Source organism: Cherax quadricarinatus, chromosome 23 (genome assembly GCF_038502225.1).
Source record: "Cherax quadricarinatus isolate ZL_2023a chromosome 23, ASM3850222v1, whole genome shotgun sequence".
Lineage (NCBI taxonomy): Eukaryota > Metazoa > Arthropoda > Malacostraca > Decapoda > Parastacidae > Cherax > Cherax quadricarinatus.
In genome coordinates, this window is record NC_091314.1 from 4,374,938 (window position 1) to 4,400,607 (window position 25,670).

Genomic DNA, 25,670 nt, shown 5'->3' on the forward strand with positions numbered 1-25,670 from the left:
AAGTTTGTACTAACCTATGGGAAAATAGACGAGACAGGGTCATACATGATTCAACTGTCAATGTAAGACAGGAAAATCTAGGAATGCATCCTCACTTTTTTCTTAAAAAAAATGAGGCCAGTAAAAAAAAAAAATGTTTCCTAACATTCCTATGATTCACCTGCCTCTTAATTTTCAGGTGAGCTCTAGTATTCCTGATCCTTACCTTTCTGACATGCCCTATCAGTACTGAAAATGAAGAAATTTGTATTTTTCTCTTAAAACTGAAGTTGATAAAATTGAAAGTTGGTAAAGCAGCTGGAATTGACAGGATCATGACATGTTAAAAGCAGGGGGGATACAGTGTTGGAGTGGTTGGAATTTTTATTTAATAAATGTATGAAAGAGGGGAAGGTACTTAGGGATTGGCAGAGAACATGTATATTTCCTTTATATAAGGGGAAGGGGAACAAAAGAGATTGTAAAAATTATAGTAGTAGTAGTTTACTGAGTATACCAGGAAAAGTGTACGGTAGGGTTATTATTGAAAGAATTAGAGGTAAGACAGAGAGTAGGATTGCAGATGAGCAAGGAGGTTTTAGAGTGGGTAGGGGATGTGTAGATCAAGTGTTTACATGGAAGCATGTATGTGAACAGTATTTAGATAAACGTAGGGAAGTTTAAATTGCATTTAACGGATTTAGAAAAGGCATGATAGAATGGATAGGGGAGCAATGTGGCAGATGTTGCAAGTAGTAAGTTACTAAATACTGTAAAGAGTTTTTAAGAGGATAGTGAGGCTCAGGTTAGGGTGTGTAGGAGAGAGGGAGATTACTTCCCGGTAAAAGTAGGTCTTAGACAGGGATGTATAATGTCACCATGGGGTTGTAAAATAAGTAAATGCTAGGGTGTTCAGGAGAGGGGTGGGATTAAATTATGGGAAATCAACACAGTTACTTTTTGCTGATGATACTGTGCTTATGGGAGATTCTAATCAAAAGAAAAATTACAAAGGTTAGTGGATGAGTTTGAGAGTTTGTGTAAAGTACGAAAGTTGAAAGTGAACAGAGATACGAGTAAGGTGGTGAGGGTATCAAACGAGTTAGGTAACGAAAAATTGGATATCAGATTGGAGGGAAGGAGTATGGAAGAAGTGAATGTTTTCAAATACTTGGGAGTTGACTTGTCAGCAGATGGGTTTATGAAGGATGAAGTTAACCACAGAATTGATGAGGGAAAAAAGGCGAGTGGCGAGTTGAGGTATCTGTGGAGACAAAAGTTATCCAAGGAGGCAAAGAAGGGAATGTATGAAAGTATAGTAGTACCAACACTCTTATATGGGTGTGAAGCTTGGGTTGTAAATGTTGCAGCGAGGAGGCGGTTGGAGGCAGTGGAGATGTCCTGTGTGGTGTAAATATTAGGCAGAAAATTCGGAGTGTGGAAATTAGGAGAAGGTGTGGAGTTAATAAAAGTATTGGTCAGAGGGCTGAAGAGGGGTTGTTGAGGTGGTTTGGTTATTTAGAGAGAATGGATCAAAGTAGAATGACATGGAGAGCGTATAAATCTGTAGGGGAAGGAAGGCGGGGTAGGGGTCGTCCTCGAAAAGGTTGGAGGGAGGGTGTAAAGGAGGTTTCGTAGGCGAGGGGGTTGGACTTCCAGCAAGCGTGCGCGAGCGTGTTAGATAGGAGTGACTGGAAACGAATGGTATTTGGGACCTGACGAGCTGTTGGAATGTGAGCAGGGTAATATTTAGTGAAGGGATTCAGGGAAACTGGTTATTTTTATATAGCCGGACTTGAGTCCTGGAAATGGGAAGTACAATGCCTGTACTTTAAAGGAGGGGTTTGGAATATTGGCAATTTGGAGGGATATGTTGTGTATCTTTATACGTATATGCTTCTAAACTGTTGTATTCTGAGCACCTCTGCAAAGACAGTGGTTATGTGTGAGTAAAGCGAAAGTGTTGAATGATGATGAAAGTATTTTCTTTTTGGGGATTTTCTTTCTTTTTGGGTCACCCTGCCTCGGTGGGAGACGGCCGACTTGTTGAAAAAAAATTAAGGAATTATTAGTTTTATCAATTACTTTTCACAAATGTTAAAAAATTATGTAAATATTGCTTTGGTTGAAATTTAAGACAGTTTTGATAAACATTCAAATGAATGTACTGTATCTACAAGGAACTATGTGCCTCACCCTTGAGGAGGGGTGGAGATGATGTGGTTTTGAGAGTCACCTGAACAGGGATGTCAGTGCCCTTCTGGCAAGACTGACTGAATGAGCGACAGTAAGGGTTTTCTTACACGAAATCACAGCTTCCCAATCTTCATCACATTTAACAATTCCTCAAAATATTACCTCCATCTTCCCAATACCTCTAACTTTCCATTTAATAACTCTCCTCTCCTATTTTTAATTGACACATCCACTTGTTCCCTAGGCTTCCTCAACTTATTAATCTCACTCCAAAACTTTTTTCTTATTTTCAACAAAATTTGTTGATAACATCTCACCCAGTCTCTCATTTGCTCTCTTTTTACATTGCTGCACCACTCTCTTTCTCTCCACATACTCTTTCCACCCTGCATCACTTCTGTTTTGTAAAAAATCTCTCATATGCTAACTTTTTCTCCCTTACTACTCTCTTTACATTATCATTCCACCAATCGCTTTTCTTCCCTCCCGCACACACTTTCCTGTAACCACAAACTTCTGGTGAACACTAACACTACATTTTTAAACCTAACCCATACATCTTCGACCCCATTGCCTATACTCTTACTAGACCATCTATCCTCCAATAGTTGTTTATATCTTACCCTAATTCCCTACTCTGCTTACCTTATGAATTTTTTCCTGCTCAAAATTTTCAGCTTCTGTCTTCCCAGTCTATATTACATCACCAGTCTTCTTTCTGCATGTAGTATTGTGTTAGTGAGCAGCACAGACAGACATTACATTCTTTCTTGGAGCAGTTTCACCAAGCCCAAAGGCAGAAGAGAAATGGCATCGTCTATCTTTGGGTTTATTTTGTATTCAAAAACAACTTCAGCAATACAAAGAACCAGCTGTAACATTTAAGCAAAATAAATTAATAAATAAAAATAAATATCTGTATATGATACACACACACGATTTATAATTTTGTGTGCACAAGCATTGCTTTTAAGGCAGTCTGTGAAATCAGCTGAACTGCCCAATAATAATATTTAAGGAAAATTATCCTGTACATTGATAGATATATTCTTGGTAATTAACAAGGTATAAAAATAATTTTGCACCTCAACCTTACCTACCTCATTGAATTTTCCTAAAATTAACATAAGGTATTATATTCAGAGGAAGATGCTAAACTCGTAGGTCATCCAGCATGTGGGATGGAAAATAATCAGGTTTGATCTGAGAAAAGTGAGAGTACATCTAACTTCTTGGATAAAGAGCCCTTCAGCACCAAGACATTTCCTATCTTAGGTCAACCTAAATTTAGCGATTTGTATTTAACATCAATATATTAGTTTCTTTATGCTTAGACTGGTTTCTGCAGCATTACTGCAACCATGAATTCACTCAGTGTTTGGCAAATTAACTGATTAATGAGACAAAATTGCACGTTCTAAATAAGTTTTTTGTACTATACTGTACACATCCCCTAGGGGTTTAGCACTGCCCCATGAATACAATTACAGTATGCATATGTATTGTGTGTATTTGTGTACTGTGTATGTATATATATACACACAAATTACAGTCATACATAGCTAGACTGCCTCTAATGTTTTGGTTTCTACCTGGACATACCTGATCATACTGATCATATGACACTGACCAGGCACTTGGTGGCAAATACTAACAAGACAATGCCACCAGAAATTTAGCCATTGCAAATAGTTAACTTTTTTTAGCAATCACTCATCATTCACATAGTGAATTTACTAACGAAAACTGCTTACATAGTCAATAATCACCTTCATTAAAAGATTAATTTTGAAGGTTATATACTGTTGGAGAACAAAGGTAAATTAGTTTACTTCCAGTTAATTACACTGCCAGTTACACACTTTGGTAATTTAATACATTTCACCATTATGTGTTAATTACAATGCAGCTGCCTCCTCTACAGTTTCACTGAGGTAATCAACAGCACTGAAAAAAAATGTTAGTGATGTAGTAGCTAAAATTAATGTGGCAGGAAATGCAAAGTTTCCTGCTACATGATGTAGACAACTAACATGGACGGTACCCATATCACAGCTGCGTCGGAAGCACACGTCCAGCATGCTGACCTTGCTCATACCTGCTCACTAGATTCCGTCCAGCAGTGACCTTGTATCTTCTTACTAGATATTCTCCAGCAGGTAACCCCGCTCATACTTGCTCACTATAGACTCGTGCTGGTGACCTCACTTATACCTACTCACCAGACACACTCCAGCAGGTAACCTCATTTGTATCCCATTAAAGACTCTTGAGAACTGTTTGTTCAGCTTTTATTAACTTAATGGTGCCATTAGGAGGGCAATGCTTGGAGTTGGTTGTTATATACTGATGGAGAAGGTAAATACAAGTTGGTTATGAAACCTCTCAACATGTCATTGCAAATGACACGCTTTTCCTGACAAACAGGCGTATCTGCATCCTTGTTCTTAGTGACCTCGAATGCCATGAACAATACATATGGGCATCAACCATACAAAACATTAAATAACCTTGCCAATACAAAACTATACAGTTCTATATCATACCTTTTAACCTTTTTGCATATGCCTGCCAAAACACTTTATTAATTCCTTGTAATTTACCAGAAACACAATTTTAAGCATCAGTTATAGGCTTAAACAATATCACAGCATCACGTTAGTTAAGCCTTACTCCTGACCACTGCCTCATGAACAATACTCATTCGTCTATCTTGACTATATAAATTACTCGTGTTTTTACACTGGCTACTACCTGTAGTCATCTCGCCGCCATCACTGGTTGTGTATGCAATTGTTTTAGCTTGGCCAGCTTGCTGGAAACATCTGAAAGGGAGTAGTATGAATTAACACCTTAAAGAACATTATTATTATTATTATTATTATTATTATTATAAAAAAGCACTACACCACCTTAAAGAACAAAAAGGCACAATACCGTTATTGGAACAATACACAAATTATTCTCGCATTGTAAATGGTCCAAGTCGGACCGAAATGTTGTCGTTAAGTTCCTCCTCTCTCCTATGTGCGGATTATCTGTGTATTAACACCTTATTTCTGGCCACTTACAGCTGGGCTTTAGAAGTCATCCTTTTTTCATGAGGTCATAATTACACTAGACCCTAATGGAGGCAAACCTATCTGGCACATGTTCTTCATATTAATTTCTCAGCAGTCTAATTAAACTGAATTATCTCTTATTACGATCCTCATATAATTGTATAACAGAACCCTGTTTAATGTTTTTGACTCTGGCAGGATTGCTGCTCTTTTCTTTGTCAAATATGTAGGATGACAGGTAAACTGAACAAGCTTATATACATTATACACTTTACTTTCCTGCATTTCATATAGTTTTTTGCTCTCCAACGTTTCTTAACAATTTAGGATGTTAGTGACCCCTGGATTATTATTATTATAATCAAGGGGAAGCGCTAAACCCGTAGGATTATGCAGCGCCTGGGGGGGATGTGGAAGGCATTCAGGCTAATTCGGGGAACTGGAGCACAGGCCCAATTCCCTAAATCAAGAGCCCCTCACCAACATCAAGGAACTTTCCCTGAGGGGAGTGACCCCTGGAACTAATGACAGATATAAACAATATTTTGATTATCCAACACGAATGTTTTACTTTTCCGTTTCATACACTCTCCACTTACAATCTTCCCTCCACCCATCTCCTCGCCATCACTATCTAGCTAAATAATTTATATTTACTTAAGTAGAGGTAACTAGGCCGTAGTTAGCTTTAAGCTGAAAACTTTAATTTAGAGCGTATGAGTTTTCGGCTCTACAGCATTCCTCCCTCATTCACATTAGTCTTCTCTGCACTCCCTTATACTCCGCTACTCGCTGTTTTATTTTCTTGTCTCAAGCCACAGATCTCTGCCTCCCATGATGCTCTCTTTATTAAACCGGATTATCTATCATTCCCCAAGAGCAATATAACTTTTGCATTGCATACTAGTGTGCATCTTTTGTGCTTACCAATGTTTTATTACATGTAAATTACATTATTTTGTACCACTTAAATATATATAAAAAATAGTGAAAAAAAAATAGTGAAATTTCTAGTGCTTTCGTAATTTTTCACATTATCAAGGACTTGTACATAAATAACCCGCACATAAAAGAGAGAAGCTGACGACGACGTTTCGGTCCGACTTGGACCATTTACAGTCACTTTGTAAATGGTCCAAGTCGGATCGAAACGTCGTCGTCAGCTTCTCTCTTTCATGTGCGGGTTATTTGTGTATCGTTCCAGTCACCGTATTGTGCCTTTTTTTTTTGTTATTTATCAAGGACTTAATAATGTGAGAAACCACGAAATCGCTTGTTATTTCATTATTTTTTACAGAGTTTGTTTTACACATTGTGATATCACCTGTTTACTGTAATCTTACTGCATATAAAATTGTATTTGTATGAATACGATGCCAACTCACCATATGCGACACAGGAGGCGGTGTGAATGAGACGAGTGTGGCAGGTGAGGGAGGGCCAGGGATGGCACCCACCCACACACCAGAAGGCCAGACATCTGACCCTAATAAACCTTCACCTTCTTTACCAACGTTCTTCTGTACAGGCGCAGGTGTGCACCTCCCGCGCACCACACCACCACCTCCCTGCCACACCAACAAACATTACAAAGTGGTCAGCAAGTCAGTCTTTTCTTTTCTTTTCCTTTCATAAAAGTAAAAGCGACAAGAGTTACTGACAATGTCTGCTCACGTAATTGCTTGAACCTGTAAAGGCTGGACAAAGGAAAGGAATATAGCTGACAGGGGATCAATAGCCTTTTATCTTTTGACTTTGAGAATTTCTTCGAAATATAGGGAGCTTTAAGTCGAGAATAAAAGTGTATATCCACAAGAAATGTTGTACATCCTATGGGCTTCCTGACTGTTGTATAGTTTATAAATATAGTGACTGAAAATAGTCTCAATATAAGAATGTAAGAAACTGGGGTGTAGGCAAAAATAAGAACAATAATTATTTTAATACAGACAAATGGCATAATGGAAATAGGGGAAGAGTAAAAATTAGTCCCAACGAAGTAATGATATTGATTAAATTTATTTCAGGCGACTCTAAACAAGTCACTAAAAAAATAAACTAAATGCTGTGGCCAGAGAATCTTGCATGTTACCCCAGGACAGCACCAGTTACTGGTTGAATCAATTACACTTTTTAATTAACGTCATTGAAACCACCATGTTGCGTTGTATACATTTTAATACTTCCAACAAAACTGGAGTTTTCTTGTAGAAGTTTTAATTTTACCTGGATACAACCCACAAGTTATTTAATTACAGCTGCTTAATTTCAGTGCTAGATGGGAAAAGTAGGAGTGTATGGAAACTTGTCAGAACCTTCAAAAGGGCTAACTTGATGCTGAAGGGTTCTTTATCGAGGGAATTGGAGATACTTCCACATTTTTGGGGGGCTCAAGCCTATTATCTTCATTCCACAGGCGCCATTAGATCCGTATGCATTTAATCATCTCTTTTCATTGAAAACAATAAAGGACTGGGGGACAGTGAGCAGCCATACTCACCCCCTCAGAGCTTCAATCCGACTTCACTCTGGATAAAACACTGGTGGGCGTGGTGGTGGGCGTGAGGGCGGGGGATGGCCACGCCTACACGAAGCTCTCATCATGGAGAAGGTGAAGGGGGCTACCTGTGTCCCTGTACAGAGGAAGTCCTGACCCGCCACCACCACTTGCAGGAGAGCTAGGGGTAGCGACAGCAGACAGCGGCGCTACCTGCAGAGATTCTACCAGTGCTGCCTGCAATATCAAAGTCTATTATTGCTGCTAGGTACATGTGCAGCAATTTGTATGCAGTGGAGGCACCAGAGGCTTGGAGGAGGGCTCCAGTCCTCCATAATCTTAAGCCTCCAAAACTACCCCAAATAAAAATAATAAAAATAAGTAAATTGGCAAATTGTGCGTTTAAAATCCTTAGACTAACGATGTCACAGCCTCATTTGTTCTCAAACATTGCAGGGATAAAATACCTATCTACTGATAGAGAACTACAGCACTGACTATAACCTACTGTGACTTGGGAAGCAAAACAAAATCCCAGATTTCGCTTCTGTAAAGCCCGGTTAGGTGCGAACAAAAGCATTTTTACTGATCTGACATACAGCGTGTGCTTGCTTACAACCAGATTGCTATCCCTAAGCCTCTTCTATACAGAAATTGATGCCGTCTCTGCTTACATGCAGTACAACACATTTGTTAGGAATAGTCGTCTGTATTAGGCATAGAGAAGTCGTATTTGTTACGGACACCACGGTGTTCACAAAGCCCTTTTCTCTAATTCAGAACTTTATTGCTAAGACCCGCGTCAGGAGACACTTGTCCTGTTTCCTGACAAACCCTAAATAACCTATCTTAGCTGTTCTCTGCATACGACAGCATGGATAGGGCGTGATGAACCCACACTATCTGAATATTACGCTTTTATATTTCTTGCGGGAGTTTGAACTCAACTATTTTTGGTCTTTCAAAATCTTTTCACGAGTGAAGCCTAGATCAAGACATTTTAAACGTTAAATGTGTTCAAAAGATCAAAATTCCGTTGATATCTTTTTGAAGAGATTCTGTTGATATTCACAGAGAAGCCCTAAACACGTAAGGGGCGTAACAGTGCCTGGGACAAGTTAACTAATTAGGTTCGATGCAAAGAAAGGAAAAATGGGTTCATTTCCTTTAACGAAGAACGCCTCTTCAGTGTCAAAACTTTGAAAGGCGTAAAGAGAACATTATTTTTGGAAGGTGGTTTAAAGCGCCGTCCAACGACTGTTAGTGGAAATGTTGACGTTTTGGATCAGCACACTTTTCAAGTCTATTAACTACTCGAGGGTTATTAAGTCAGGTAAACAGACACAGGTGGAACTAACGTGACATTTTACTGTGGCAACGTTTCGCTCTCCAGGAGCTTTGTCAAGCCGGCTTGACAAAGCTCCTGGAGCGCGAAACGTTGCCACAATAAAACGTCATATTAGTTGCATCTATGTCCATTTACCTACCATTTTGGTCGGTAATTTTACCACTATTACTGGGGGTTATTAATGCTGCCTCTCACCTTTTTAACCCTAAAATAGGGATTCAAGGGTAGGCTAGGTCAGCAAACAGGACAAGTGTTTCCTGACGCGGGTCTTAGTCATATGATGACCAGCAGCTGGAGCTTTTGGTCATCTGACCGAGGCCTTCCGCTGGCTTACCGGTCCAATGGATTCAAGTAAACTCTCAGTATAAATACAGAAATACACACCCAGAGGAATATACACCTCACGGTGTATGTTTCTGCCATGGGAATAAAATGAGCTTCATGAAATACAATTATGATCCGTTAAAAAAAATGTTTATGGACAACACTGACCAAAAACATTTTTTTTTATCAATTAACAAACGCAATTTAAATGTTGAATAATTTGCTAAAAGATTAGCATGCATCCCTCCCCTCTATGTATAAATAAATTATATCTATGTACCAGCAGCGTATCCTTCTACAACAGATATGAATCTCAAAAAAAAAAAAAAAAAAAAAAAAAAAAAAAAAAAAAAAAAAAAAAAAAAAATACCACAAAGGCCGCCTCTTATCAGAGCTGGATGACCCGAAAAAAAGGGAAACATTCACCATTATTCATCCAATAGCTGTATATTATCATCATCTAGGATAGACCTGTAAGAATACAATTTTAAATGTGTGGTGGAAAAATAGGAAACGCTCATTCTAATTTATTTACATATGCGCTAAACCCGTGGGAGTTAATCAGGGAATGACATAAATCTTGCCTCTAGACTAAAACATTCTCATGTATACACCAAGAGGTATATATCTCTAACGGCATGCAACAGATCACAGTAAACATGTGATATCACAATATGGAAAGCAACCACTGTGAAAAAATAGTGAAATTCCAAGCACTTTCGTGATTTCTCACATTATCAAGGAACAGTTCCTTGATAATAAGAACATAAGAAAGGAGGAACACTGCAGCAGGCCTGTTGGCCCATACTAGGCAGGTCCTTTACAATTCATCCCACTAACAAAACATTTGCCCAACCCAATTTTCAATGCCACCCAAGAAATAAGCTCTGATGTGAAAGTCCCACTCAAATCCAACCCCTCCCACTCATGTACTTATCCAACCTAAATTTGAAACTACCCAAAGTCCCAGCCTCAATAACCCAACTAGGTAGACTGTTCCACTCATCAACTACCCTATTTCCAAACCAATACTTTCCTATGTCCTTTCTAAATCTAAACTTATCTAATTTAAATCCATTACTGCGGGTTCTCTCTTGGAGAGACATCCTCAAGACCTTATTAATATCCCCTTTATTAATACCTATCTTCCACTTAAACACTTCGATCAGGTCTCCCTTCATTCTTCGTCTAACAAGTGAATGTAACTTAAGAGTCTTCAATCTTTCTTCATAAGGAAGATTTCTAATGCTATGTATTATTTTAGTCATCCTACGCTGAATGTTTTCTAACGAATTTATGTCCATTCTGTAATATGGAGACCAGAACTGAGCTGCATAATCTAGGTGAGGCCTTACTAATGATGTATAAAGCTGCAGTATGACCTCTGGACTTCTGTTGCTTACACTTCTTGATATAAATCCCAGTAATCTATTTGCCTTATTACGTACGCTTAGGCATTGCTGTCTTGAAGATTGAGACACTTATGCAGCATATGGGAAGCTTTATTCAGGAAACGTTTCGCCACACAGTGGCTTCAACAGTCCAATACAAAGAGGAAGGCGTAAGGAGAGGAGGAGAATGAGGTAATCAGTCCCTCAACCTGGAGTCGATGTGTTCAGTCCATCAATCTACAAGATTGATGGACTGAACACATCGACTCCAGGTTGAGGGACTGATTACCTCATTCTCCTCCTCTCCTTACGCCTTCCTCTTTGTATTGGACTGTTGAAGCCACTGTGTGGCGAAACGTTTCCTGAATAAAGCTTCCCATATGCTGCATAAGTGTCTCAATCTTCAACTTGTCGGTTTTTCAAACCATTCATCACATTGCTGTCTTGGTTTAAGGTTGCTGCTCACCAAGTCCTTTTCGCAATCTGTATGGCTAAGTTCTACATCATTTAACTTATAAGTATTAGGGTTATGGGCACTCCTAAGCTTCAGAACCTTGCATTTATCTACATTGAACTGCATCTGCCACTTTTCTGACCAAGAATAGAGCTTGTTTAAATCCTCCTGAAGTTCCATAACATCTACGTTTGAATCAATTATCCTACCTATCTTTGTGTCATCGGCGAATCTGCTCATATCACTAGTAATTCCCTCATCAAGATCATTGATATATATTATAAACAACAACGGGCCCAAGACTGATCCCTGTGGAACGCCACTTGTTACAGATCCCCACTCGGATTTAACCCCATTTATGGACACTGCTTCCTGTCAGTGAGCCATGACTCGATCCACGAGAGCATTTTTCCCCCAATGCCATGAGCTGCCACTTTCTTTAACAGTCTATGGTGCGGAACTCTATCAAAAGCCTTACTAAAATCTAAGTAAATAATATCAAATTCTTTATCGTGGTCAACAGCCTCAAAAGCTTTACTGAAGAAAGTTAATAAATTAGTTAGACAAGACCGGCCTCTTGTGAATCCATGCTGAGTATCATTAATCAAGCTATGCTTATCGAGATGGCTTCTTATAATCTCAGCTATAATTGACTCTAGTAATTTGCCTACAATTGAGGTCAGGCTTACTGGGCGGTAATTTGACGGTAGCGACTTGTCCCCTGTTTTAAAAATAGGAATTACATTAGCCATCTTCCACATATCAGACACTACACCTGTTTGAAGAGATAAATTAAAAATATTAGTTAATGGTTCACAGAGTTCCATTTTGCATTCCTTAAGAACCCTTGAAAAAACCTCATCAGGACCCGGCGACTTATTTTGCTTCAGTCGGTCTATCTGCTTCACAACCATTTCACTAGTGACTGTGATGTTACATAATTTATCTTCTAGCCCACTATAAAAATTAATTACTGGAATATTGTTAGTGTCTTCCTGTGTAAAAACTGAGAGAAAATAATTATTTAAAATCGAGCACATTTCATTCTCTTTGTCAGTAAGATGCCCATAGTTATTTTTAAGGGGACCTATCTTATCTCTAACTTTTGTTCTATAGACCTGGAAAAAACTTTTTGGGTTAGTTTTAGAATCCCTAGCAACTTTAATTTCATAGTCCCTTTTAGCTTTTCTTATCTCCTTTTTAATGTCCTTCTTAATGTCAATATACTGATTCATAAGATGACCCTCACCTCTTTAGATACGCCTATAAATTCCTTTCTTATGCCCTAGTAGATATTTGAGCCTATTATTCATCCATTTTGGGTCATTTCTATTTGATCTAATTTCTTTATATGGGATAAACGTTCTTTGAGCAGCATGTATAGTGTTCAGAAAACTGTCATATTGATAGCTCTCTTCGTTACCCCAGTCAACAGATGATAAGTGTTCTCTAAGCCCATCGTAATCTGCTAAGCGAAAATCTGGGACTGTTACTGAGTTATCGCTACTATCGTACTTCCATTCAATGCTAAATGTAATTGATTTGTGGTCGCTAGCACCCAGTTCCTCTGAAATTTCTAAATTATTAACAAGGGATTCATTGTTTGCCATAACTAAGTCAAGCAGGTTATTTCCCCTTGTAGGTTCTGTCACAAACTGCTTCAAAAAACAATCCTGAACTACTTCTAAGAAGTCGTATGATTCTAAATTCCCAGTCAAGAAATTCCAATCAATATGACTAAAGTTAAAGTCTCCTAGAATTACTACATTATCGTGCCTTGTGGCCTTAACAATTTCCTCCCATAGTAGTCTCCCTTGGTCCCTATCTAAGTTTGGGGGACGGTATATCACTCCTAAAATCAGTTTTTCATGCCCCTCTGAAAATTCTATCCAAACAGACTCTGTATGTGTTACTTCAGACTTAATACCCGTTTTTATGCAACAGTTCAAGCGATCTCGGACATACAATGCCACCCCACCCCCCTTCCCGATACTTCTATCTACTTGGAACAATTTAAAGCCCTGAATATGACATTCCGCAGGCATGTCCCGACTTTTTTGAATTAAACCACGTCTCAGTTAAGGCAAATACATCAATGTTACCTGCACTAGCAACTAATCTCAACTCGTCCATCTTATTCCTAGCACTACGGCAATTAGCATAATAAACATTGAAAGACTCTCCTTTCTCTTTACCCTTCCTGCTCATTTCTGTTTTTCTACTAAACCTATTACTGTCCTTATCACCCAAAGTCCCTGGGTTTTCAATATCTACCTCGTTCTGCTTATTACTAGTTCCCCTAGAACTCGTAATATTACTACACTGGGACTTCACTGTTTTCCTGCCAAAACCCATACCACTAACTATTCCTAGTTTAAAGTCCTAACTGCTCCCTCCACTGCAGTTGCCAGTGCTACCATCCCAGACCTAGATAAGTGAACCCCATCCCTGGCATACATGTCATTTCTGCCATAGAAGAGGTCCCAGTTGTCAATGAATGTTACCGCATTTTCCTTACAGTATTTGTCCAGCCCGCAATTGACACCAATTGCCCTGGACAACCATTCATTTCCAACTCCTCTCCTTGGCAAAATACCACATATGACAGGGTTCCCACCCTTACTCCTAATTATTTCTATTGCTGACCTATACCTGCTAATCAGGTCTTCACTCCTACGTCTGCCAACATCGTTGCCTCCAGCACTGAGACAGATAATAGGATTGCTCCCATTACCTCTCATGATGTCATCCAGACGGCTAACGATAAGCCCCAGGAAAGCAAACTCTCTGTCTCCTACTCCTGTCCTTCAAGCAGAACGCCCTATCCATATACCTAACTATTTTTTCACAGTGGTCGTGTTGCATCTTTAACTGTATATACACCGTTTATCCCTCTGGGATTCAAGTATCCTCGACTAGTGGAATAAGTGGGTGAAATAAAGCCTTAAATGAACCTCATGCAGCAGATAGGTTTTAAACCTCTCGAACAAATTATATAAGAGTACACACAAATCTTAGTACATACACAGAGTACACATCAATATAAACTGTTCACAAGATGGGGAAGGGACATACCTGCGAGCGAGAATAAGGCGGAGGTGGCACACGCGTAGGTATGATTTCCGGACATACGTGAGTGTCCAAGAGCTCAGCTGTTTCTGGGAAAGACAGTGTTATCCCACAGGCCCACCAAAAATGATTGCTTGACACGTCGTGTGCACATTTAAAAATTTCAATAATGTATAATTAACAGAATATTATGAAGGGATAATAATAGTATTAAAAAGGCCCCAAATGAAGTACTGACGAAACATCGAAGGAAAGAGAACAAGCTTTTATGGGGTCAACGTTTCGTATGTGGAGCGAAGTTCTGAACTCTGAAAAGCTCTATACAGTATGAAACGTTATCACAATAAAGAGAGATCAGCAACCTGTGTTTCTCCACAAGATATAACAATGTTTCTCCACAAGATATAACAATGTTTCTTCACAAGATATAACAATGTTTCTCCACAGATATAACAATGTTTCTCCACAAGATATAACAATGTTTCTCCACAGATATAACAATGTTTCTCCACAGATATAACAATGTTTCTCCACAGATATAACAATGTTTCTCCACAGATATAACAATGTTTCTCCACAGATATAACAATGTTTCTCCACAGATATAACAATGTTTCTCCACAGATATAACAATGTTTCTCCACAGATATAACAATGTTTCTCCACAGATATAACAATGTAAACAGCGATGTAAGCTTACTAATGCCGTCAGGTAATGCTTATTGGGTATGCTGGTTTTAGGGTTAACAAAATTGTAGGAGGTTAGGTGACCAAGATGACAGGAGAGCAACATGAGTGACCAGGATGATGACAGGTGACCAAGATGACAGGAGAGCAACATGAGTGACCAGGATGATGACAGGTGACCAAGATGACAGGAGAGCAACATGAGTGACCAGGATGATGGCAGGTGACCAAGATGACAGGAGAGCAACATGAGTGACCAGGATGATGACAGGTGACCAAGATGAGAGGAGAGCAACATGAGTGACCAGGATGATGACAGGTGACCAAGATGACAGGAGAGCAACATGAGTGACCAGGATGATGACAGGTGACCAAGATGACAGGAGAGCAACATGAGTGACCAGGATGATGGCAGGTGACCAAGATGACAGGAGAGCAACATGAGTGACCAGGATGATGACAGGTGACCAAGATGACAGGAGAGCAACATGAGTGACCAGGATGATGGCGGGTGACCAAGATGACAGGAGAGCAACATGAGTGACCAGGATGATGACAGGTGACCAAGATGACAGGAGAGCAACATGAGTGACCAGGATGATGACAGGTGACCAAGATGACAGGAGAGCAACATGAGTGACCAGGATGATGGCGGGTGACCAAGATGACAGGAGAGCAACATGAGTGACCAGGATGATGACAGGTGACCAAGATGACAGGAGAGCAACATGAGTGACCAGGATGATGGCGGGTGACCAAGATGACAGGAGAGCAACATGAGTGACCAGGATGATGACAGGTGACCAAGATGACAGGAGAGCAACATGAGTGACCAGGATGATGACAGGTGACCAAGATGACAGGAGAGCAACATGAGTGACCAGGATGATGACAGGTGACCAAGATGACAGGAGAGCAACATGAGTGACCAGGATGATGGCGGGTGACCAAGATGACAGGAGAGCAACATGAGTGACCAGGATGATGGCGGGTGACCAAGATGACAGGAGAGCAACATGAGTGACCAGGATGATGACAGGTGACCAAGATGACAGGAGAGCAACATGAGTGACCAGGATGATGGCGGGTGACCAAGATGACAGGAGAGCAACATGAGTGACCAGGATGATGACAGGTGACCAAGATGACAGGAGAGCAACATGAGTGACCAGGATGATGACAGGTGACCAAGATGACAGGAGAGCAACATGAGTGACCAGGATGATGACAGGTGACCAAGATGACAGGAGAGCAACATGAGTGACCAGGATGATGGCGGGTGACCAAGATGACAGGAGAGCAACATGAGTGACCAGGATGATGGCGGGTAACCAAGATGACAGGAGAGCAACATGAGTGACCAGGATGATGGCAGGTGACCAAGATGACAGGAGAGCAACATGAGTGACCAGGATGATGGCAGGTGACCAAGATGACAGGAGAGCAACATGAGTGACCAGGATGATGGCAGGTGACCAAGATGACAGGAGAGCAACTTGAGTGACCAGGATGATGGCAGGTGACCAAGATGACAGGAGAGCAACATGAGTGACCAGGATGATGGCGGGTGACCAAGATGACAGGAGAGCAACATGAGTGACCAGGATGATGGCGGGTGACCAAGATGACAGGAGAGCAACATGAGTGACCAGGATGATGGCGGGTGACCAAGATGACAGGAGAGCAACATGAGTGACCAGGATGATGGCGGGTAACCAAGATGACAGGAGAGCAACATGAGTGACCAGGATGATGGCAGGTGACCAAGATGACAGGAGAGCAACTTGAGTGACCAGGATGATGGCAGGTGACCAAGATGACTGGAGAGCAACATGAGTGACCAGGATGATGGCAGGTGACCAAGATGACTGGAGAGCAACATGAGTGACCAGGATGATGGCAGGTGACCAAGATGACTGGAGAGCAACATGAGTGACCAGGATGATGGCAGGTGACCAAGATGACAGGAGAACAACATGAGTGACCAGGATGATGACAGGTGACCAAGATGACAGGAGAGCAACATGAGTGACCAGGATGATGGCAGGTGACCAAGATGACAGGAGAACAACATGAGTGACCAGGATGATGACAGGTGAACAAGATGACAGGAGAGCAACATGAGTGACCAGGATGATGGCAGGTGACCAAGATGACAGGAGAACAACATGAGTGACCAGGATGATGACAGGTGAACAAGATGAGTGGATGATGGATGATGAGGAGGATGTTTGCTTCAACGTGATAAGTGCTGTGTTATGCTTCTTTGGATCGGTATTATCAAGGATGGTTTCCCCCGGCACATGGTTGAATTGCTGCTCCCGGCCTCTTTTCTGAATGACCTGCAAGGATTTAAAGATATGCTGCTACTATTGCTATTACTACTAATAATAATACACTGGAATCTCTGTGTTTGAACTAAATTGGTTCCTAGGTGGTATTCGACCTGCGAAAAGTTCGATGTTCGAAGCAGTTTTTCCCAGGCTTCAATTATCAGCCTCACACACTGGAGGATGATGAACATAAGAAGGAACACTGCAGCAGGCCTACTGGCTCATGCGAGGCAGGTCCAATTCTCCCAATGCCTTGACCTAGTCAGGTCAGGTCACATTCACTTAAGGGAGGACCACGGCATCCGACCTAATAGCACAAGCTAGTCAGGTTCAACTCACACCCACTCATGTCTTTATCCAACCTATTTTTAAAACTACACAACGTCTTAGCTTCTATGACGGTACTCGGGAGTTCATTCCACCAATCCACAACTCCATTACCAAACCAGTACTTTCCTATATCCTTCCTGAATCTGAATTTTTTTTCACTTTAAAACCACTGCTGCGAGTCCTGTCTATGGTAGATATTTTTAGCATGCTATTTACATCCCCTTTATTAATTCATGTTTTCCACTTATACACTGACTCTTCCAAGTCACCGAGAGTTAGGTCAGTGTCAGATGTCACTAAGTACTTTTGAAAAAGGGTTTTCCTGTATCAGGGTAAATTCTGAAGTGGAGCCGTCTTGGTTGGCTCGAGAGGTCAGGTGTTGTGTACGAATGGTATATAATACCGACAAGATGAGATTAAGACATGTGCAACATCTGGGTATCTTTATTGTAGACGTTTCGCCATCCAGTGGTTTTATCAATACAAATTCTAGGACATAACTTGAAGACAGTAGAACTATGTACAGAAGATGAGGTAATCAGTCCCTCAACCTAGGAGTAGGTGCGAAGAGCACCATAGTCGTGGAGATTCTGAAGCAGAAGAAAGGAGCCTGGCGCTTATATAGTAACGTCAGGTGTAGCAGACGAGGGCATATTCACTGGTAGGCGGGATTCCCCAGTGGAAGTAGGTCCTTCCCAAAGAGATGGGTTAGTTGTAGTAGTAGTTGTCGTAGTCGTGAAGGTTATGTACATGTCCTCAGAATTAAGATTCCATGATGTTGCAGTGTCTGACAAGTTGTGTACGAATGTACACAACCTTCACGACTACGACAACTACTACTACAACTAACCCATCTCTTTGGGAAGGACCTACTTCCACTGGGGAATCCCGCCTACCAGTGAATATGCCCTCGTCTGCTACACCTGACGTTACTATATAAGCGCCAGGCTCCTTTCTTCTGCTTCAGACAGAGACGGACTCTTCGACTGGCTTCTGCACTGGAAAGACGTACCTGCTCCCGGTTGGGAGGATCAGACCTCGACACTCAGCAAATAGAACAGGCAAGAGAAGAGGAACTCTTCATCCTGCTCCAGGACTTGGTGCGTAGCTGGCTGCCTGCCCCTGGGCAGACAGTTGGCCTCTGCACTCTTGTAGCTGGGTGAAGTCTTCCCTACTCTGTCTCCCTACGATCCCCGTTGGGGAGGGGAACCTTACCAGCGTCGTCTTCACCTTGACTTGCACGATGAGCTACGCAAATCGTGTAAAGATCAAGCCAACAAGTGGTACCGTTGATGATTCAACGAAGATTGCTCTTGCAACTGTTGTTCAAGGAGCACTGCAAGTTAAATTCAACACCATTTTGTCCCTGAAAGAAGCATTCATTCTTGTGTGTCACGATGATGCTGAAGCAGAGAAGCTACTCACTACAGATGCCACCACTACACTTACCGCTCAAGGGTTTACTGTTATGTCATCTCCTGCCCTCAGGGCCAGGAAATCAGTATTCCTTAAAAAAACTGGACAAGATTCTGACGTCTCAATCACCTGCAGAACTCAAGACATCCATCGAGACGCAAAATACTTGGGCTACTGTTGACAGTATCACAAAAATCCCGAATGCATCGTCCATGCTCAAGGTCACCTTCACTGACGTTAACATGGCTGCCACTGCTCTGAACGAAGGTCTTGCTGTTTACTACTACTTCATCAGTCCAACCTACATCGAAGCAGAGATATATCAGTACATCCAACACTGCTGGAACTGTTATTCTTACCATCACACCACCAAAGCATGTCCAGTAAAAGACAAGAAGTTCTGCACTACATGTGGTAGTGAGGGACACACCTTCAGTTCATGCACCGCTGCTACTCCACCACAACCATCGTGCTTAAACTGTAAGAGTAACGACCACCATACACTGGCAGCAAAATGTCCTACACGAAAGGATATTGTGAAGAAAACACAAGAAGCAGCAAAGAAAAAACCTACTAGCAACACACCAACGTATGCAGCAATTGCAAAGATACAAGCTAACACTACAAAATTACTTCAAGCTACTACTCAGCCAGCCTCCACCATCATCACTCCTCCAGCATGTGACGTAACCAAGATCCACTACTGTCTACTATACGCTCACATGCAAAATATGGCTGTACCTGGATCTTTTAACTCTACCATCAACGAGTTATTTGCACTAAATAACATGCCATCATTTATATTCCCAGCATCTCCATCTTCGGAAGATATACTCAAATTTACCAAGGACCTAATCAACACTTCTGCATCAGCAGCTCCAACACCACCAACACCTAGTGACGTCACTCCAGTAACGTCCAATGAGAAGTCTCCATCGCCTCCACTCCTCAATGAACCCGACCAATCAGAAGCCTTTCCACCAGAACCATCTTCCCATTCGTCCATTGCAGATGAAGAAATAAATGTACAAACACCAGCACCAATAATACCATCTCAAGACCCAAGATTCGATACTAGACCAGAACACTATGCCAGATGGTTCAACGTATCTTTCTGTACCACAGCAAATTATCCTCAGGACATGGAGCCAGCTGAACTAAAATCTCACCTCATCAACAAGACAGTCAAGTATGTCGTTGGAGATTCTAAAGAAGCTGAGCTCATTAATCTTTCAACCATTATAGCGAACCTTGACATTTGGTGTAAAACTCCTGAATTTGAACACTCCTTAACTCGCCTCATGATAATTCCTCTCCAACGCTTTAAACATCTTAGAAATGGAACTTGCCTCTCCAAGGAAGCTTTCTTCGTCAAAAAACGCCACAATTCCAAGTAACCACCAAGCCATTATGAAATGACCAATCAACGTCGAGCCCCTCCCTTGTCGCCTGCAGCCACCAATCACCATCAAGAAGCAGAAATCTTCCATCCAGCAAGTTGCAGTCAGCTCCTGCAGAGTTCCTGTTGTCTACATCGTCTTTCATCATCGTCATTCAGGCTTAGCAGTTGGGTTTAGTCCTGACTCTTCTCTCTTCGGTCAAGAGATTCCTCTCCCCGTCTATTCTTCGCACTGTCCCCACTTGCCCCTCGCCCCTTGTGGGTACTTACCTGTGAGTCCTATCGTATCGTATCTGCTTCAGAATCTCCACGACTATGGTGCTCTTCGCACCTACTCCTAGGTTGAGGGACTGATTACCTCATCTTCTGTACATAGTTCTACTGTCTTCAAGTTATGTCCTAGAATTTGTATTGATAAAGCCATTGGATGGCGAAACGTCTACAATAAAGATACCCAGATGTTGCACATGTGTCTTAATCTCAGGTCAGGTGTTACAAAGAGGAGAGAAGCCTAAACCTCCACTGAAGTTGGGAAGAAAGATGAGGGTGAAATTCCCTGGGAGTCCGGACGTGTGCGCCAAGAATAAGTCCATTGTAATCTTTTGGTAACCCTTTCCCCAATAATATTCCCCTATTCTTTTCTATTAGTGGATTGTGTTTAGTTATTATTTGTGTAGAAATGTTAGAGGGTAAACTCTTACAGTTATTGCAACATTCTGTATAATACAAATTTAAGCCTTTCTAATTCTCCTGAAAACGTATTCCCCAAATTTTCCCCATATACGTCTAAGTTGTATCTCTCTATTATGCATCGGTTGGAGCAGAGAACAGCTGAGTAATAAGACGTGGGGAGTGGAACCAGTGCACGTGATTAACACAGACATTGTAATTACTCAGGTTAATTGCTCAAATCACATTTGGCTAAACTGGTTGACTTAGGGAGCGCACCGAGCACCAATTGGCAAGAGCTCCTGGCCATACATTCGCTGTAATAATTATTTTCCATTCCTTATCTTTACTTTTTTACCCCTGTAACTTATTCCCTAGCAATTTATACACCTTGTCTCATCTTTCACCTTTTCCGCTCTCCAATACCTGCCTCGACTGAGCTCTAGTAGCCACTTGTCTGACTCCTGGTGCAGTTTGTCCAAGTCATCTTATAGTTCGTCTCCGTCCTCTAGTGTTCTTGTATCACACAGTTTCAGGTCATCAGGAAACAACGATCCACAAGGAATAATCTCCGGCACATCGTTACCATTGATTTAGGGAAAGTAAATACCCGATCCTTGGAGGACCCTACTAGTTACTCTCACCCATTAACTTCCTATCCATTAAATACTCACTGATTTCAATAATTTATCCTCACACCCTGTGTGTGTGTGTGTGTATGTGTGTGTGTGTGTGTGTGTGTGATAGTGACTGATGAACAAAGTAATAATATTAGCGATATTACCATTGATGGTTCTAAGAACATCAGGCGCCGCTCTCTCACCGTCGTTGTCGTGAAGGCCACGGGTGGGGGCGTGAGTGTGGGCGTGGGCGGCCGTGGTCGTTGTGGGCGGGGGAGACATACTGGAAGTCACATCTTCAGTATTCCCTCTGTTGCCCCAGCATCTGCATCTGAGAGAGATGAATTGATAAAGTCCCTGGTATCCGAACTTCACAATAAAATGCCATAACCCGCATTCTTTACATATTCTCATAATACTCTTCCATCGTAATTTCACGAGAGACAGAATGAATAAGGTAATACCTAGTTGGTATTACCTTGAGCCTGGAGAGGACGTACCTGTTGGACCTGGTGCGGGTGAGAACAACAGCCAGCAGCAGCAGCAGCAGGAAGCCACCCACCAGACCCAGGAACACACCCACCAGCGGTGACAGGGTCGCTCCACTTGCTTCACCCATCCTCTTCTCTGCCACCTACACACACACACACACAACGTTAGTAACCACACAGTAAAACCCATCATGGCGCAACAGTCAAATAATGTAATACAGTATCAATGTGATAAACAATGTATTGAAGTAAATATGAGTAACAATGTACTGATGTAACAATGTAATTATTAATAATGCAAAATAGGAACACTGTTGCGTACAAATGTGATACAAACTAAATACCCTTCACCAGGACAATCAAATAACAATATAATCTTATGTCTCACTACAGAACTACTGTATGAAATTATTCTAACCAAATATCACTCCCTCCCCCCCCCCACACAGCCTAACAAAATATTAACGTGCCTTCAACGGAGTTCATCACACACTGCCAGTTTGTAAATAGTTTACAAGTATTATTAAAGTGGCTCTCAGAAACCACCAAAATACACAGGTAATTAACCACTTGAAAAGTTACAACGCTCATACAGGTACCAACGTTAGTGTCCCTCAGGTACCAAAGATACATCATCTCAGGTACCAACTGTACAACACAACATGCACAGGTACCAACGGTACAACGATATTCATGGACACCAACGGTACAATATTCACACAGGTATCACCGTTACGGCACAGCATTCACACAGGTACCGATGTCACAAAACTATATACAAGTATTCTCAAAATATTTACTAAAAGCCTTAAAACTCGCAATTGCAATTTTGCCAAGTTCGATCTCTATGATGGATGACCTTCATCTATATGTGTATGTGAAAAGAATAAGCCAAAATCTGTGCGATAAGAGGTGACCAAAGTATTTAAAAGAGAAAACAAAAACCTATGTGAATGGAAGAACCCAAATTCGATGTGAAAGGAAGCAAGCAAAGTCTGGGAATAATCAAGCCGAGGAAACCATGAGTATAATAGTTGGAAATTCAACTGGAAAACTCATCAGGCCAAATGGGGTGATCCTGAACACGCCACGGCCTTAATGTCCACCCAGAGGCCACTAGAAATGGTCAATAAAGGTAAATAATACTAGGAAACGAGGGAGCGGCACGGGAAAGACTGATTACACTTCGGGGGTGCGGATGAAACACGAGTGAGAACTCTCTGGGAGTGTAACTAAAAAGACAAAACACTGAGCCAATGTTAAGGAAGATTAAGGCGTAATAGGTGTGTGCCTGAACCCTGGCTAACACAGAAAATAGAGAAACTACGTGATTAAATTTACATTCCCATGTGTTAGGGTGTAATGCAGACAAAACAAATTAGGTGGAGACAAACTGCTAATGGTTTTATTATACCACATATCCGTTTGTAAAAGTACACAAACCATTAAAAAATTTAATTGAATTTCCATTGAAATTAAAGACTGAACGTTAATGGAAGTCTATAACTGCAATGAAGTAGAATTAACGGGAGATTTCAGTCGGTCCGTAATTAAATTTGGGGCGAACATAATACTAGCTCAGAATGTCAACTACACGCAAACCGATGCAACATACACTGGATTAGTGCACTAATGCAATGCGTACAGCCACTGCACACTACAGCGTTTAGCTCTTGTTTGTGACTAACAACCAATTCTCAAGCTAGCAGGTTAGCGACGTTATCCACTGTACCATGCCGGCCTAACAAGATTCACCCAACTAAATGTATTTCTAAACACTATGAAGGTTAACATGGGCCACACACTGACCACAAAAGCGGGCTTTTACAGACGAATCTCACACGAGCATGGCTGTGGCAAGTCGTTATAAACTCACGAATTCGTAATGACATGATTGTAAAAAAAATCACCGGAGCCAATCAACGTTGGGCAGGGCAATGTCAAGATGCAAAACATAGGCGTTGTTAGTATTGTTCGTACGGCAGCCATTTGTATTCGTTGACTCGCGTGGATTACTACAGCAGAGGGCCTGGGCATGACCTCAGCTGCCAATGATAGGTATCCCCTGTTAACACAACAGAATACTGAAAGTAGAGACAAAAACACCAATACCGTACAGATGTACTTGACATCATCATTAAGAACAAATTTATTATAATTGCGTCTTCCGCCTCCTACCCTTCCTCCAAATCATCGCCTCCCCTCGATCCTTTTATTATTTCTCTTCCAACTTCTCTTGGTCTACTCCCTGCAACTCTTAATCCATATTTACTTCATTTTCCTTTAACTCCTCTACCTTTACCTTCGTCTCAACCACCACCTTCCACCTTATCCTCTCCATCGCCTCTCCCTTCCTCAGTTTTAAGAGCGGCTCGAGGAGAGGGTACACGCCAGTATCTCAAACCATAAACATGGTCATCGTCTTGTAAACACATTGTTGACCAAAGGAAATGTGGAAGAGTTTTTTTTTTCATGAGCCTTGTTTACTTGTAAGACGCTACATTCACAAGGATGAGTTCTTAAGGTCAAGGATACAGCGTAATCTACCAGATGATGATGAGCCTGGATAACATCTGACCCCCCTCTACAACACCAAGGATACCGAGTGATCCACCAGACCAGTCTGGATAATACTTGACGCAGTCTACAACACCAAGGATACCGAGTGATCTACCAGACGAGTCTGGATAATACTTGACGCAGTCTACAACACCAAGGATACAGAATGATTTACCAGATAATGAACCTGGACAACACGTGGCCCGGTCTACGTATAAAATCGATAAATCCATCACTGCCGTATCACCCCCAAACACGTGAACACCTTGAAGAGCACTGACAGCAGAACACACAGACTAGCTAGTACCAAGCAATGAACCACTTGCTCGCTCACCGCGTCCGCCCGCAAGCCTACACAACCGCGACATTCCATCACAACAAATTCCACTAGGTTAGACATGGCATGAAATGACAAACATGAAATTAAATACATACGTATTGGGATATTTTAACGAAGTAACGTTTCGCCACGAATGACTTCAATCTTGAAGCCGTTAACGGCGAAACGTTTCCCCATTAAAATATCCAAATATTGTGTGTGCTATTTCACAGGAATTATTCATAAAAAATACTCATACTTACCGCACAAACACGTATGGGGACACCTTGTATGTGTGAGTGTATGAGTGCTGGGAAGAGTGTCGTATGTATTATATATGTTCATGTTGACGTAAAATGTAAACCTGATACACAAACCCATTATCAAGCAAAAATCAGACGTGGTTGGGTCACTTACCTTATCTCCCTCCTCCTCCCATACCCCCTTTACCCATTTCCTTCCTCCTTGTTCCTCCCTTTTTTCTTGGGATCTTTCTTGTCACTGAGAATCACAGGATATGGGATATG

General features: G+C 41.4%; 1 protein-coding gene across 3 annotated transcripts in view; it reads right to left on the minus strand.

The window, feature by feature from the left end:
• Positions 1 to 1,531: 1,531 nt before the first annotated feature.
• The window catches only part of LOC128686141 (protein turtle homolog A), a 509,174-nt gene continuing 485,035 nt past the window's right edge, over positions 1,532 to 25,670 (minus strand). Inside the window, exons 12-17 of one of the 3 annotated variants that reach the window (XM_070087793.1) lie at positions 22,275 to 22,408; positions 21,939 to 22,105; positions 14,327 to 14,409; positions 7,738 to 7,971; positions 6,623 to 6,805; positions 1,532 to 5,000 (exon numbers count right to left, since the gene is read on the minus strand). In XM_070087793.1, coding sequence (XP_069943894.1) covers positions 7,822 to 7,971; positions 14,327 to 14,409; positions 21,939 to 22,105; positions 22,275 to 22,408 — 534 coding nt within the window. In that variant the 3' untranslated portion in view covers positions 1,532 to 5,000; positions 6,623 to 6,805; positions 7,738 to 7,821. The remainder of the gene's footprint in view (positions 5,001 to 6,622; positions 6,806 to 7,737; positions 7,972 to 14,326; positions 14,410 to 21,938; positions 22,106 to 22,274; positions 22,409 to 25,670) is intronic. The other 2 variants (XM_070087792.1, XM_070087791.1) reach the window with 2 other exon arrangements.